Source organism: Hermetia illucens, chromosome 5 (genome assembly GCF_905115235.1).
Source record: "Hermetia illucens chromosome 5, iHerIll2.2.curated.20191125, whole genome shotgun sequence".
In the NCBI taxonomy this organism is placed as follows: Eukaryota; Metazoa; Arthropoda; class Insecta; order Diptera; family Stratiomyidae; genus Hermetia; species Hermetia illucens.
In genome coordinates this window covers 99819205-99834062 of record NC_051853.1, presented here as the reverse complement: position 1 = coordinate 99834062, position 14858 = coordinate 99819205, and the positions used below count along the sequence as shown (strand labels likewise).

Below are 14858 nucleotides of genomic sequence, written 5' to 3'. Positions count from 1 at the left end.
CCCCAATCTTCACTCAATAAATCAACTTATCATAATAAGTTTAAAGCCGAGCCTTCATCCGCCTTTGCTGGCGTGAGCAACGAATCCAAAATATTTGATATGTGATATTTAAGCCACATGGCTTTATTTGCAGAGCATCGAAAATCTCATCATTACCAAGCAAATTATCTTACCGGTAACTATGAGTTTATTTCAATTTTTGAAGACGTTTAGCAACTATAAAAGCAGTTGCTGCTTTATTTTGATGTTCTAATCAACACCAGATTAGAAGCGTGGTTGTTCACAGTATCCGCGTTGGAGTTCCAAACCTGTCCTCATATTGTATCGCGATTAAATTTGGTGACGATGTGAATTACTAATTATTAATCACTGAGGTGTTCTTGCCAGGTAAGACCGTGCTCTGATGTTCGAAAATAAGTGAATGTGCAAATCTATGCCAGTGAAAGTAGTTTGTACAAAAACTGCCTACATACAGACGCATTATTATAATATCTAACAGAGATGTGAAACTTGACTATGACTATACTCCCTTTTTGTGATAAAAACAGATTTCTAAGATTCGCCAGTGATAAGAACAAAGTGTTTTAGATATTATAACCTAGTGAAGGGGTGTAATAATTTTTTTTCATTGACATTGGGTGGCAAGCCGAAATAAGGATTCTGAAAAAAACTGGAAGATGAGGTAGCTTTTTGGATAAATAAGTGTGAAATATCAGGAAAGTGTTGATATCCGGGTTGAATTGAAAAATGGCTAGTGGCAATTTCTGTATCTATTTAGTTGTTTCGAAATACCTGGCGATGGTCATTTGATGAACACTAAGTTTTGGACACCCAGAAAAAATTCAATGAATCTCTTGCAACACCGTAAAATTTAAGCTAAAATCAAATGGATCTTATATAGCTCGTATGCCAATACTGGTCCGTTGTTTTGAAGACTCAAATATAATAGCCCCTAGACAAATACTTCAAAGGGTTAAATTTTTCAGGAATACGTATGTCGAAAACCCCATTTAGCATCTTCTAGTCAACAATATTTGCTTTCTAAATGGACGATGTTTGTATAACGATATTTGGGAAAATAGGCTTTGTTATCTTCACAAAATGTATGACGTAAATTACTTCATTCCCTGACTGCTCGGCATTAAACCAGCTAGAGGGTTAATTAATTTTGGTAATAGAAGTTCTCGAGATTTTCTAATTTTTCGGGTACTTTCTTGTTGTCCATCTTAAGTATTTCGGAATATTCTTAGTCCATCTATAGTCCAGTCCAGATTGGCAGATCTCGCCCAAGATCGACGATAATCAAAGTAACTCAGAACGCAGTACTGGAAAATTTTGCTCAATGTAATATAACAAGCTTAGCAACTACCAACAAAGCTCAAGTTTCACTTAACTGTTTATGAGCACCAATCTTCATAATTTGATGGTTATACCTTTTCGCTAACAATGTCGAAGAAGTATCAGGAAAAATTGAGTAGAACCAACACTTTTTCATCTTTTCTTCAGCCTTTGTCCCGTTCACAAGCGGGGTTGTCTCGTCGTGATCGGTTTCGCTCTATCGAATGCCTGATCTGGATGGAATCTCGAGGCTTTTAAATCCCCATCCAGCGTATCAAGTCACCGTTAATTCGGCCGACCAAAAAGTCGTTTACCATCAACTTCGATCTTCAGACCAACCTTGGCAAATCAATTCTCGTTAGCGCGAATTACTTGACCATACCATCGAAGACGTCTCACTCGGAATTTTTCCACGATCGGTGCAAGCGTACATCGATCGCGGATATCCTCATTTCGGATGTGAACCAAACATGTCACGCCACTAGTCCAATGCAAAATTTTCGTCTCCACTACTGCAAGACGCCGTTCATTGTCTTTTCTAGTCGACCGACTCGACTCAGTCTCACTCAAAACCATAGAGGGCGGTGATACGGCCATCAAAAGGAACACACTTTTTGCAGGTTGCGTTAATGCGTGAAACAATTTCATTACGCAGTTCTTCATTGGTTGATAGAGTTGAATCGAAGTATTTAAATCGCTCAGTTCTGGGCAGATCACTGCCGCTGACAGTGATTGTGCCTGTTTCATGGGGAACGGTAGTCAAAAATTCAGTTTTGTTTAAATTCAATATGAGACCAACACTTTTTTCATGCTCAATAATATTTATATAATAATAATCGTTGGCGCAAGAATCCATATTGGATCTAGGCCTTGAAGTGTGTTAAAGCACTTCATTCAAGACCATAACGGTACACTACAGTACAATGTAGGAGGCAGGAGAAAGTACTATTTGGTCTTCTGGGTAGTGGCTTTCGCAGTATGGCAGCGAGCTGCATAAATATTTAGGTCACGATACTGCTGTCGCGATTCCAGAAGTCACCGGCTACCATAATTTGAAGCCCTTGATAATGTCGTTGCACTGGCCACAATTACCCCCAGAGTTCAGTTGAGGATCCATCGATAAAAAAGATGCGTGCTTGTGGGCGCTTAACCTTTATCAAGGGTAATGCCTTCATTGATTAGCCTCTGACTGAAACTTTTTTAATTGTCGATAATTTTTGAGTTAAAAGTGGTTTCTTTGGCCTGACGTAAGCATGTTTTCCTATGGCTTCTGATGCAATCCTTGATAGTTGTCCTGCAAACTTCTACACACAACCTTGAAATTCTGGTGATTGATTGAAAATTCTTGTCACTTCGTCAAGTTGGTGGCTAATCAAAGCAATACTGTTTCCTTACTTATGCAAACACCTCATCCTGCTGCATATTTCTTTTGTTAAAACCATGATACATAGAAACCATCCATATTATTGCTTTATCATTTTGAAAATTACCAAATTAATCAAAAATTTTACGACCGATTCATTGTGAAAGTTGCGTAACAGCAATTGGTTTCGTTTATGCGAGTTTTCATTTTGAAAAGCACTTGGCAATCCTTCCTGCGATTGGTGCGGATTCTTGAAATGGTAGTATCATCTGCAAACATTGAAGTTATCAAATTAGGATCAGTTGGTAGATCTGAATTATAAAGATTAAGTCCAAGGACCCTACCTTCAGGGACTTCAGTTGGTATGTTGTACTCGCGAGACGTCAACTTTCGTATTCACCCTGAATTTGCGCCCCAGAAGAAAAGATTCCAAAATTCCATGAAACTGTACTGGAAGCATCTTCTTTATTTTACAAATTAAACCATCGTGCCATGCTTTTCGAAGGCTTCAGCCACATCGAAAAAAAGTTGAGGAATTAATACTTTCTACCTTCTAGTGCACTCCATATCTCACAGACTATCCTGTGAACCTGTTTGATTGTACTATTTTTTATCGAAAGCTGCTGCTAAGGAATTGATTATTTTCTAGTGAAAAGATTTGCTAATATTTTTGAAACCAGTAGTTTTTCGAACATCTTTGATGCAACCTGTGTTTGGTCTTTCCCACATTTAAGAATCATTGCAACTTCTGAAGCCTTCTAAGCTTTAGGGAAATAAGCGAGACGTAGAATTGCGTTGAATATGTGACTGATGTGAGTGATTGCGATACCTGGAAGTTCCTTCAACATTTTGCTCGTGATTGGATCACATCTTGTAGCTTTCTTTGGGTTCACTTGTTCCCTAGAGACTTGAACAACTTTTTGGCTTTAATTGAGAAGTTTCCTTCGGTGTAGACATAGATATTTTTGGATATTCTGTCTCCATCTACGATAAACGGGCATAGGTTCTTGCCCTGCTGGCTTGAATAATTTCCAAACTCTGCTAATCTAGCATCTTTCTTCCGGGACCGTATTCGGAAATAAATACATTATTCACAGTTATGCCCTTATATAGAACAATTGTAACAGATCCTGCTAGATAAACTCATTATTGGCCAATCATAAACTACGATTTATTTGGGATCCTAAGTCCACATCCACTTGATATTCGACGTAACTAAATGGAGAGCAACTACGCCTTATGGTCCACGACCCCCTCGATTTGTACATTGCACCAACGGGTTTGTCCAAGACAGACGCAACTCACCAGATGTTGCCATAGTCCTAGGATCCCGCATATCCTAAACACAAATCAAGGTTTAGCCTAGCTTAGGCTCAAACTATTGGCGGTTTAAACTTGCATATAATTCAATTCCTTGCCGTGTTTTTGCGGTTATTTAAATGGGCGTTTTCCACCTGTTGCCACTTTCGGTCACGCTGCTCCCAGGGCAGATGTGAGGCAGCCTCTGATGAATTCCCTCCGCCATAAACGAAACCGTTAGTCTTTCATTTTACTTAGCTATATTGTTTCTTTATTAACTCATTAAAATGAATTCATAATGCATAAAACCTCGAATACTGAAGAAAATAATGAATATAATGAAATATAAGTTGAAGGACATTTTTCGGGTGGCATGCCGAGGGGTTATATTGAAGTGCACAAGGAAGAGAGTTTGAGCCTCCAAGAACTGTCGAAACACCTCAGTAACATGGTGTTCAAATTACAAATTTTCGAGCAAAAACGTATACTTTCCGATCTACTACAAGTCACGACAGCCTCGACCTCAATAAAGCAGGATTCATTTACAATGAAGACTATGATTAAATGAATAGAAATGTTCTCATTAATTTAATGGCTATATAGCTTCATTGTGCTTATATTGCCACGTTTAGAAGTTGCAAGGAAGAATATCTTGTATGTTATGTTCCACTGGCAAAAGCAATTTGCCACTGACGTAACTGACCCGTCAGAGCCACGGAGTGTGTCGGACATGGCATTATAGAAACCGTCTCCAATCTGAAATTTTGTGTAGGAAGAAAACATATATGCATATACGCCGTTCCGTGCATCCCATTGGGACTTTGTGAAATTATTTCGTTCTTGCATCAATGTTTTTACCAATATATACATACAAGCTAAAGAAAAATTTAACTCCATGTAAAATTAGTAACGGCAAATGATGTTACCATTCTTTCTATAAGTCATTCTCATCATTTATTTATTCATTTATCCAAGGTGATAAATTCACAGTTGAAAAAGGAACGAATTTATTTCGTATGACCTTGGCCTTTCACCTTAATCACCTCTGCAATTCGTGCAGGCATCGATTGGTATACATTTTCAGTAAAGTTGTACAGCATTTCATTTAACCATATCATCTCTAAAGTTTTTTTTACATTTGCCTTATTTCTTATCAGTCTTTGTTCCAGTCGCCGGCTCATGAACGCCCACAAGTTCTATATGGGGTTAAAATCTGGACTTTTTCCTGGCATGCAGCGACTGTATAGCCAGCTTGGCTTTCCAAGATGTAACTTGTTAAGGAGGACCGTATTGGGTACAAAACAGATCAAAAATTTCACACGGCAAAAATTTCGTTTACTTACAGTACGAGCTCTATGACACGGGGTTGAATCATCATGAAGCAATACTTCATCAAAGTGCTCATGCAAGGCTTCTACCGTAGCAACAAAGGAATTTTCATAACTTTAAAAACGAAAAACGGCCAATTCCTTTGGATGTTATGCATCCCCACAATTACTGAGCTAGAATGCCATGTAGTTCGTCCAAAACATTGAGGGGGGGACTGTCAGATCCCAGAAAACTGAATTTCAACTCATCAGAGAACGCCACTCACCTCCAATCATCTACAGTCCAGTCACTTCGTTCCAATGTGCAGTTCAGCTTTTTTCGAGGATACCCTCCGTTAAAATTTGCTCTTTTCTGGCCCTAATTCATTCAACCGTTCTCACACTAACTGCATATTTTCCCCCTCCAGCAATTCAATATATAATTGAGGAGCAGTTGTAAATCTATCGCACAAGGATGCTCGCGGTAATGACCGTCTGGCCCGGTGAGTAATCACCCGTTCCCTTCTTTTCGTCCCTGACTGCTATCTCTATTCTAATACTTGTCGATTGATTTTTCTTTCTATTACCGCAAAGCAAGAATACGGACCTTTTCCTCAACACTTAATTTTTTCCTTCCTAACATTTTTTTCATTCAAAATTAGCGGTTTCACTCTCTCTCCTTCGAAATCTCCAAGCAAACTGATACTGAGCTAAATCTGAATATGACAGTCCTTTTCCAACACCAACATTTAACATTAAATTCGGCAACGATGATGGTAGTATCGTAAAAATGTTGAGTGCGGAGATTTTTTTGTCGGGCATAGTAGTTCGCATTACACTCTTTATTTCTCGAAAACTACGCTTTATTTTTGCGAAAACTATGCTTCAATTCTTAAGAAGTACATTTTGATATAGATTGGCCTTCGATGCATATGCCATTGTTTCTTCGTTTCCAATGGAATAGGTTAACAATTTCACTACTGATGCTGGATCGTATAAATACTCTTATAATAAATCTATGGAACACTTCTTTTCTATTCGACACGTTCATTTCTGGACACGTTATCTGTTGGATAGTATGAATACTTTTGTCTGTGCTGTGCTGAATACGTTCCGTGCCGCATCATATCATTTCTCAACTTTTGTCCCGTTCCGTGTTCGGATAGTTGCCTCCTACAGTGTAGTGTAGTTACGGTCTTGAATGCAGTGCTCTAACACACCCTAATCCAATTGGATTGCTGCGCCAATATTTATTATTATTATTGTTATTTGTCCCATTCGGCCCGTCGTGATCGATTTGGCCATTTTGTTTTATCAAAAACCTGAGCTGAACGCAATCGCAAGGCTTTCAGATCCCCATCTAGGGTACGAAACCATAGTTGTTTCGGCCGGCCTTTTGCTCGTTTATCATCGACTTTGATGTTCAAACCAATCTTGGCGAGAGAATTTCCCATAACGCGAATTATGTGACCATATCATCGGAAACGCCTCCTCCCAATTTTTCCACGATCGGTTCAACCCCATATCGATCCCGGATATCCTAATTTCGGATGATCACAGCGTGTTACGCCACTAGTCCAACGCAACATCTTCGTCTTCATTATCGCAAGACACCGTTCATTGTCTTTTATAGTCGGCCAACACTCAAAGAGGGCGACAGGACGAACGACACTGGGGTAAATTTTAGATGTAAGATGTTCGTTGATACTTCGATCGCAAGGAACACCAGTTGTGAAACGTTACTTCATCTATGTGGCGCTAATGCGTTAACCAAATTTACAACGCAGTTCTCCATTAGTAGGTAGCATTTACGGGAAATTTTTAAATCGTTCGGTTCATTGATAATGATTATGCTCGTTTCATGGGGCTCGGTCGTCAAAAATTCAGTTTTATTTAGATTCAATTTGAGGCCGTATTGCATGAGGCGATCACTCCATTTTTGAACAAGTTGGTTGAGATAATTTTTGCTATGTGACGCTAGGAAAACATCATCTGCATAATGCACTGTATAGGGTGCTAGACTTTGGATGTCCCGTGTGGTAGTGTCCACAAGGTGTTGTCGCAGAGTATACCAAATGAGTTCGTGTGACATATAGTCAAATGCTTTGCAATGCAATATAATGCGGGCGATGCTCCTCGGCTCAGCGTAAATTGCGTTAGTAGTTCCGCAGTTCTTGACAAACCCCACTTGATTCACAGTTATTTCAACGATTTCGCAAATACGGTTGCCAAGAATGGTGTTCTGTTTTCCCCAATGACTCGAATGAAGAATTCAGTGGACCAGAGCTCAGATGCGATGTCATCAAATTCTGTGGTTTTCCCCGATTCCATTCGTTTTATTGCTTCCTCGACCTCAGTTGCGCTGACAGGTGGAACTGCTCAAAATTTCGGCAATGATTGTTGAAGTGGAGGATGAAAAAATTCTTCAATTGAAATCTACTAGAAATATTCTCACCATCTACCCTACGCGGCTCGACGGCTAGTAAGCAAAGTACCGTTCTTGTCATTAACGCAACAGAAGTGTTCGATATCCTGAGTGTCTAGTTTATCGTAAAGATCATTGTAACGGACTGCTCAGGTGACGGTGTTCACTTTCTTTGATTCCTGGCTGGTATTCTTACAAATTTACCAATTGGCGAGTATTTTATAGTCGATAAACTTGTGGTAGAGACATTTCTTTTCACGGGCCAAAGCCAAAAATCTCAGTTAATGAACCGCTTACCTACCTTGGTGACCCCGAGGGTGGCAGAGGCTTTGTGGATCGTGTCTTTACTTTAATTCCATGATTCTTCGACATTCGTAACGGTTGGTAATCGGGTAAGTGAGATCATTTTCGCTTCATTCTTACGAAATCGTCCCATTTAGCAGGTACGGTACCATTGTTTAATCGTTCGCTAGATCCGCAAGACGCCAATCAACGGCCGAAACACTCTTGCGAGTTCCTCGGTCTTTCCAGCCAGGTTGCCAGTATTTGTTTTGCTTTTGCTCGAATTAACTTAATTAAGTCCTGATGCGTCCATGCGTCAAGAACCCTTGCCAATTTCTCGACAGGACCGTCTCGACTGAGGTGGACTCTCCGAGGCTCATTGTTACCCAATCTGATAATTTTGTTTTTAATGGCAGTGTATACATTTCGCCTGTTGCGGGACCTGTCACCAAGAGATCAGGTAGGATTTAGTATAGTGAAATAACTCTAAATATACTTTGTTCATCTCTTTTTCTGATTTCAACATTTTATTTTTGTTTTATTGCGGAGAGCATACAGTACGTTTCTTCAAACCCTCCTCCTTTGCCTGGGCTTGGGACCAGCATGCTATATAATAACACGGCGAAGTTAGCTTCTGGATCGTATCAATAGAGCTTAACTTATATTGCTGCATTCCTATCCCCATATCATGAATAAATACTAATTTAATAATGCAATTACAGGCAACATTTTTAAACAAATATGCTAATATTTTGGCAGTAAATAACATGTCAGCTGTTCATCTGTATCTATTGTTATTATCTTTAAACGCTGTGCGTTCGTGTTTGCATTGAACTTTTATCTTCTTCTCTATATACATACATAGTGTACAACTTAATACACATACAGACCTTTCAAACGTCTTACGGTTACCTCCCTATCTACTATTTTTGCTAGTAAAGAGAGTTTTTTTTGGCAGTAGCCAAGTATCTGGAAATGACTTATTTCATCTCGCCTTCTTTTGAAGAAAAATGCCTAATCATTGCTGACCAGTTTTTTCACTTCAAGTTACTCGACAGTTATGTTGCTATTATGCTTACTCCAACGCTTCAGCACTTTCGAATAGGTAATATTATATATAGCAGTGCATCTATCGTCCAAAGTTAGAATTGGAGTTGTACATACATATATGAAACACGTGTAGTATATGAGTAACATTTTGATAATAGTTACTTGGGTTCTGTATTCTGTAGTTATCACTTCGGCCCTGACATTCTCAATGATTTCGGGAGTTAATTGTGAGTTTTGGTAATTTTCATGTTAGTTATTTCAGCCCGGGAATTAATGTCCGATGTCTAAACGATACCAATGCCAGACGTAGATGTGCAGCACAAGAATCCAACACTTGAAACAAAACTTCCCAAAAGAAGTTCCTGACAATGATGTGAAAGTGATTAGAATTTAGACTTTTGTGCAGATCGGAACATCATTAATTCTAGTATGCATAGAATGAGACTTACTCCATTACGTTGTACGCGCCACATTATTTTTGCTAGAGAATCCAAGGTTCACGGGCAAACTTATTTGCTTCTAAATATCATCACCAAGCATAAACCTAACTTTCCACCTCGAGTTTTTGCCAAAATAAATATGTATTCTGTTTCACGATCGATATTCTAATATTTACAAATTAACTAACAATTCGCAAACGGGAAGCTCTATGCTTCAAGTATGAAAGGTTTTGTGTATTTATTGTGTATATTTGTGTGAAGAGCTATTCTATTTCCATGTAACCCATAATGTATATGCATTAAACATGCCAGACTATTCACGTCAGTATAATATTGACATTTAGTGTTACAGGGAATTCACACGGAAGAGACAATTTGGAGTTACTTTGTCAGCTATAGTTCGATTTCGGCCAGATGTACTACCAATATGCATAACTATATATCGCAATCCTCACCAGTGTAACCTTCTTTTCCGAATTTACGGCACAGTTCGGATCTAGCGTGTACATTTGTACAGTTTTTTCCTTGGTGCCAAATTCTAAAGACTTAAAGCATCTTTTCAGTGCTTCGTAATCGCAACCGATTCAGGCTTTGCTGGTTCTTTTCGCCACATCAAGAGGTAGACTTATCGACGCAGTTTCCGTGTCACCATATGCTTTGCTTTGCGGTAGAATATGTGCCTCCCGATCCGATTGTATACCTAGCCGGGATCGTAAAGTTCCACCAATTCCCTCCTTCTTAGTAATCTTGTCTAAGTCGGTACATTAGATGGCTACACAATTTTTACTCAGTTTTACTTCTGCCGTTTTCTCTAGTGATGACTCAATTTTCTTTTGCAGGTATTTTGACTTTTCACACTGGCTTAAATTTCACCAGTACGCCATCCTTCTTCATTCGCCTGTCAGTTTATTTTTCACACCCGATTTACTCGCTTAACAAAAATTCGAAACCTCTCATATAAGAAGCGAACAGGTTCTAGTTTCCCGTAATGCGGGAAGAGTATTATTGATTTTAAGGTGGTACTTCTTGAAGAAAATATCCTTCGAGTAATTTCAGTTCATCAGCTTCCGATAAGGTCGATTTTCTTCTTTTCTTCTTTCGTTTCTTTACCTCCCACTTAACCTGGTTTAAGTCCCAGCAATAGATCACCTTTCTGTATTCGTTCTATACGTATGACATTTGCATTCAGATCAATCAGGCAGGTATTGGCATTGACTTTACAGAGGACTTGCATTTACGCAGACTTGCTGGATTTTGTTATGTTATATTTGCTCGAAAAATACTATTGCTATATCGGGTGCAATTTTTAACCACCACCGGTGGCACTGTTCTTCGCAATATCTTCTCTAGATTCTTCATTTTCCCTGCGCATTTAGGCATTGGAAGAATACATGCTTCTGGTCCACCTAGAGCAACGCTTCCAGTGCGTCACCAGTCTCCGAAAGCTGACATTGTCAACTTTAACTCAAGCCCTAGCTATAGTGAGTACACCGGTGCCACCACCTGGTTTTGGTCTGGCCAACAAGGTCGCTGCCCCATCTTCCTTAGCGCCACCTCAGAGTATCACTACATGCATACATATACATTACGAGCTACTTGCATGGAAGACAGTTGTGAATTCTTACAAACACACAAAACCGTTCATTTTTGATACGCAGATCTTCTGCTTCTAGACTTATTTCTTGGTGCCAATCCAACAATTGTTGTTCAATAAATAACAACTTGCATTAACAAAATGTAGAAATTGGATGTAATCTGAAGCTTAAATTTCACGGAGATGCATCGTGATATTTTTTCCACACTTTTGGGAACTTAGTTTCTAAGAGTGAGTCCTGTCTTTTTCAACCCTCACTGCCTTACTTGGTAAACAACGTCGAAAGCATTCCGATGCATTCGTTTAACACCCTATGCTATCAGTCTATATTAAAACAAGTCGGCTAACCGGAAGCTGGACGCTTAAGGAATGAAAGGTTTTGTGTATTTCTTATATAAACACATTTGAGTGAGCATTTGGCCCATTAGCACATAGCACGTCATATATGCATATATTATGTGTATGTGTATCCACTTTCGGATGATATTGACATTCAAAGTCTTGAATTTGCAAGGAAACAAATTTGACCTATCATAACTTTGTTAGTAACTTGGTAGGATAATGCTCCAGATTATAGCCTCCATTTCTGCGAAATTTCCTGGTGCTAGGATGAACCTAACGGGGGTTTTGCAGCCAATTATTAAAAAAATGATAATATACTATTATCAACTTTATGTGAAAGGATATCGGTATGGAGGGTATTTCGGAGTCTAGGAAGCATGCAGTGGCGTGATTTTTTTCAAATTTTTCATTTGGGTATTTTCCGAGAATTAGCCCGTTAAAGAAATGATCACTTTTGCTCCCCGCACTCCCCATCTTTCTAACGAATGTCAAAACTTCGGAAACTACTAATCGAGACCTTTCATTTGATACCCCACAGTACTATTTTGATGGAAAAAAAATTTCAACCCCGATTTTGCATGTGTATAGCCCCCCCCCCCCCTCCCGCCTCCCTCAAATTCCACGCAGTATAGTGTAACTCACTATATGCGTGAGCATTCACAGTTTCCACCTTTCCACCAAATTTGTTGTTAATAGCTATAACTGTCTCCCAGAAAAATGCGTGTGACGGACAGACAGGCAGAAAGACAGTAAACCGATTTTAATAAGCTTTTATTTTACACAAAACCTTAAAAATATGCCTATTTGGCATGTATAAAACACGCTATTTAAAATTAACGTAGAATCATGTCCTTTATTGCATACGTGAGAGCTTCAAGACATCCACTGAATTCATACCATTCCGCTTCCAACTGAAATGCGTATGCCAGGCGAACGTATAGTAAATAGGTGTAAATGTTGACTGAAATGGTAAATAAACTGTTTTTCAGGTCTACATCCCAATTTTCACGATGATCATCCAAAAGAACAACTATGACATTCCCGACTTCCTCAACGAACAGTTTTTTAAAAATGTTGTCGAGAATAAAGTTGGATCTAAGAATTTCGAATTAACCAGCCTCGATTTCTCAATGGGATGTAAACCTGAAGATAATCATCTGAGCAAGGTTTACCGTGTAAAAGCTACTTATAATGAAAAAAAAGCGGGAAGCAAAGCAGAAAACTTTATTGTCAAATGTGTTCCCTTAGAAGGCGACAGGGAAGAGTTTGCTGAGATGGACATTTTCGAAAAAGAGAAGCTAATGTATTGCGATATCATACCGCGGATTGAGAGCTGCCTAGTTAATATAAAAACTGCACCAAAGTAAGTACAATATACGGTAAGGCTCCACATAGTTAAATTTTTAATATGAAATTTACTTGATTGCTAGATGCTACTATGTCATGAATGAACCCATGGCGACTATGGTCTTTGAAGACATGAAACCAACGGGATACGATATAGGAGATCGCGTGAACGGGGTGGACATAAACCATTGTAAAGTTTTTTTGACAAAACTAGGGCAGTATCACGCTGGTTCCTTATTGCTTCTGGAAAAAGTATAAACTAACAATTCAGAAAAATTAAAATTCACAATAATCCCTTTTCTGTAGGAACCTTCGTTGAGAGAATCAGAAAATTTAAAGCATGGTATATTTTCTTCGCTGAGCTTCAGCAAACCAAGTATGGCAACCATGCCGTATCTGAATCTTTCAAGACTTATCGATCATGCATCAAAATGGCCTGGCTATGAAAAAATCGTGAATAAACTAAAAGACTTCCTTACAAATAAAACTTTCCTCGACAAAGTTGTAGAAAACATAAGAATATCACCAGGTGATATAGTAGCAATCTGCCATGAAGATTGTTGGGTAAACAACATCCTTTTCCAATACAAAGGGAATTCGGTAACGGATGCTCTTCTCGTGAGTATATGATAATAATCATTTTTGAAATGGCATTCAATTGTAATAATATTTTATTTATGTTTAAAAAAATATTCTAAAATAACAGATAAATTTTCATTGATTTATTTTTAGATTGATTTTCAAGGATGCACTCGAGGGAGTGTAGGACTTGACATTATATTCTTTTTTACTGTCAACGCAGAATTAAATGTCTTACGCCAAGATAGAGATCAACTAATTGAAGAATATTACTACCCAGCGTTCCGAACATCACTCGAACAAGGCTCCTATAAGAACATCCCTACAATTCAAGATGTCAAAAATGAAGTTAAAAAGAAAGCAATGTTTGGACTTTTGGGTGCAGTTCTAATGTTACCTTTTATCTCAATGAAAAAAGAAGACAAACTTGAAAATACTATGGAAGCACTAAAGGATAAAAATAAACTAGAAAAAATGGCCGATATCGCTTGCTCATCAGAACGATTCAAAGAAACTCTAAAAATTTTTCTGAAGGAGTGGGAAACCTATGGATTATTTGATTAAGAAATTACCCCGCTAAAGAACTGTGCTACCAACTATTTCATCTCACCAATTCCATTCAGTATTTCCAATAACACACTGGAGATTCAAACTATTAAATTGATAATAAACATGTGAAAACCAAATTTTATGTGTAGCTCTTTATTTTGACTTGAGGTAAAATCAAATTTTGATCATCTAGGGGAATCTGGGAGATTCTATGAATCTAAGAGACTTTTTTTCTCTGTGAATTGGGACCTACGAACACACGCACACTCGGTGGAGAAGAGTGCTTCGGCGAGTACTGAAACTGTTGCCTGCAGTACGGCATGGTTTTGTTAGTGCCGCCGCCTCTGCCCTATCGACTCCGCGATGACCTCAAGTCGAACAGGTTCGCCGATGATGGCCGGGATTCTGTAGCTGCGAGTAATAAAGCGATACACGCAGTCATATACGCTCAGCGAATCTCTGGTGCAACAAGGAGCGGTAGGATGTTGTACCCGCCCCGCCGTTATTTCGTTGTAGGAGCAGATGATAAAAAGGTTTGCTGCCTACGTGAACCTGTCGAAGTGGTCACCACAGATTTTGGCACGCGGAATAATGCTCATGGTTTTCGTGGCGCCTAGACGTCGAACCGCCCCACGAAAAGTGGTTTTGACGTCCATTACGGAATACCGACCTAGTCACCAAGTTAGACGACTTCTGCTGGTTATCCGCAAGTTTCTCCTTCTCATTAGATCGATTTTCATTTTCTGCCTAACTCCCAGGTGTAGTGATAGCTTCCTCAGTGAGTAATATGCAAGACTGCAAAGTTCAAATGATCGCGTCAGTGACATTGAGAAAGTGGGTGCACCTTATGAGAGTGATATTCGTCATATTACCCCCCTGTAAAATGTAGCAAAATGAAACAACCGTGTAATAATCTAGCTCATGATAGGCGCAAAGTTATGAC

The 14858-nt window shown here is 38.9% G+C and overlaps 1 protein-coding gene across 3 annotated transcripts; it reads left to right on the top strand.

Moving 5' to 3' along the window:
* Window positions 1-234: 234 nt before the first annotated feature.
* On the top strand, window positions 235-14052 carry LOC119657434. Of its 3 annotated transcripts, none has more exons than XM_038064339.1 (5): window positions 235-387; window positions 12689-12803; window positions 12871-13039; window positions 13094-13405; window positions 13520-14052. In XM_038064339.1, exons 2-5 carry the CDS (start codon window positions 12715-12717, stop codon window positions 13928-13930), a joined length of 981 nt encoding a protein of 326 aa, XP_037920267.1. In that variant the 5' UTR covers window positions 235-387; window positions 12689-12714; the 3' UTR covers window positions 13931-14052. The 3 variants fall into 3 exon arrangements, with proteins under 3 accessions (XP_037920267.1, XP_037920265.1, XP_037920266.1); XM_038064337.1 differs by having other exon boundaries at window positions 12430-12803; XM_038064338.1 differs by lacking the exon at window positions 235-387 and adding an exon at window positions 9227-9291 and having other exon boundaries at window positions 12430-12803.
* Window positions 14053-14858: the final 806 nt, after the last annotated feature.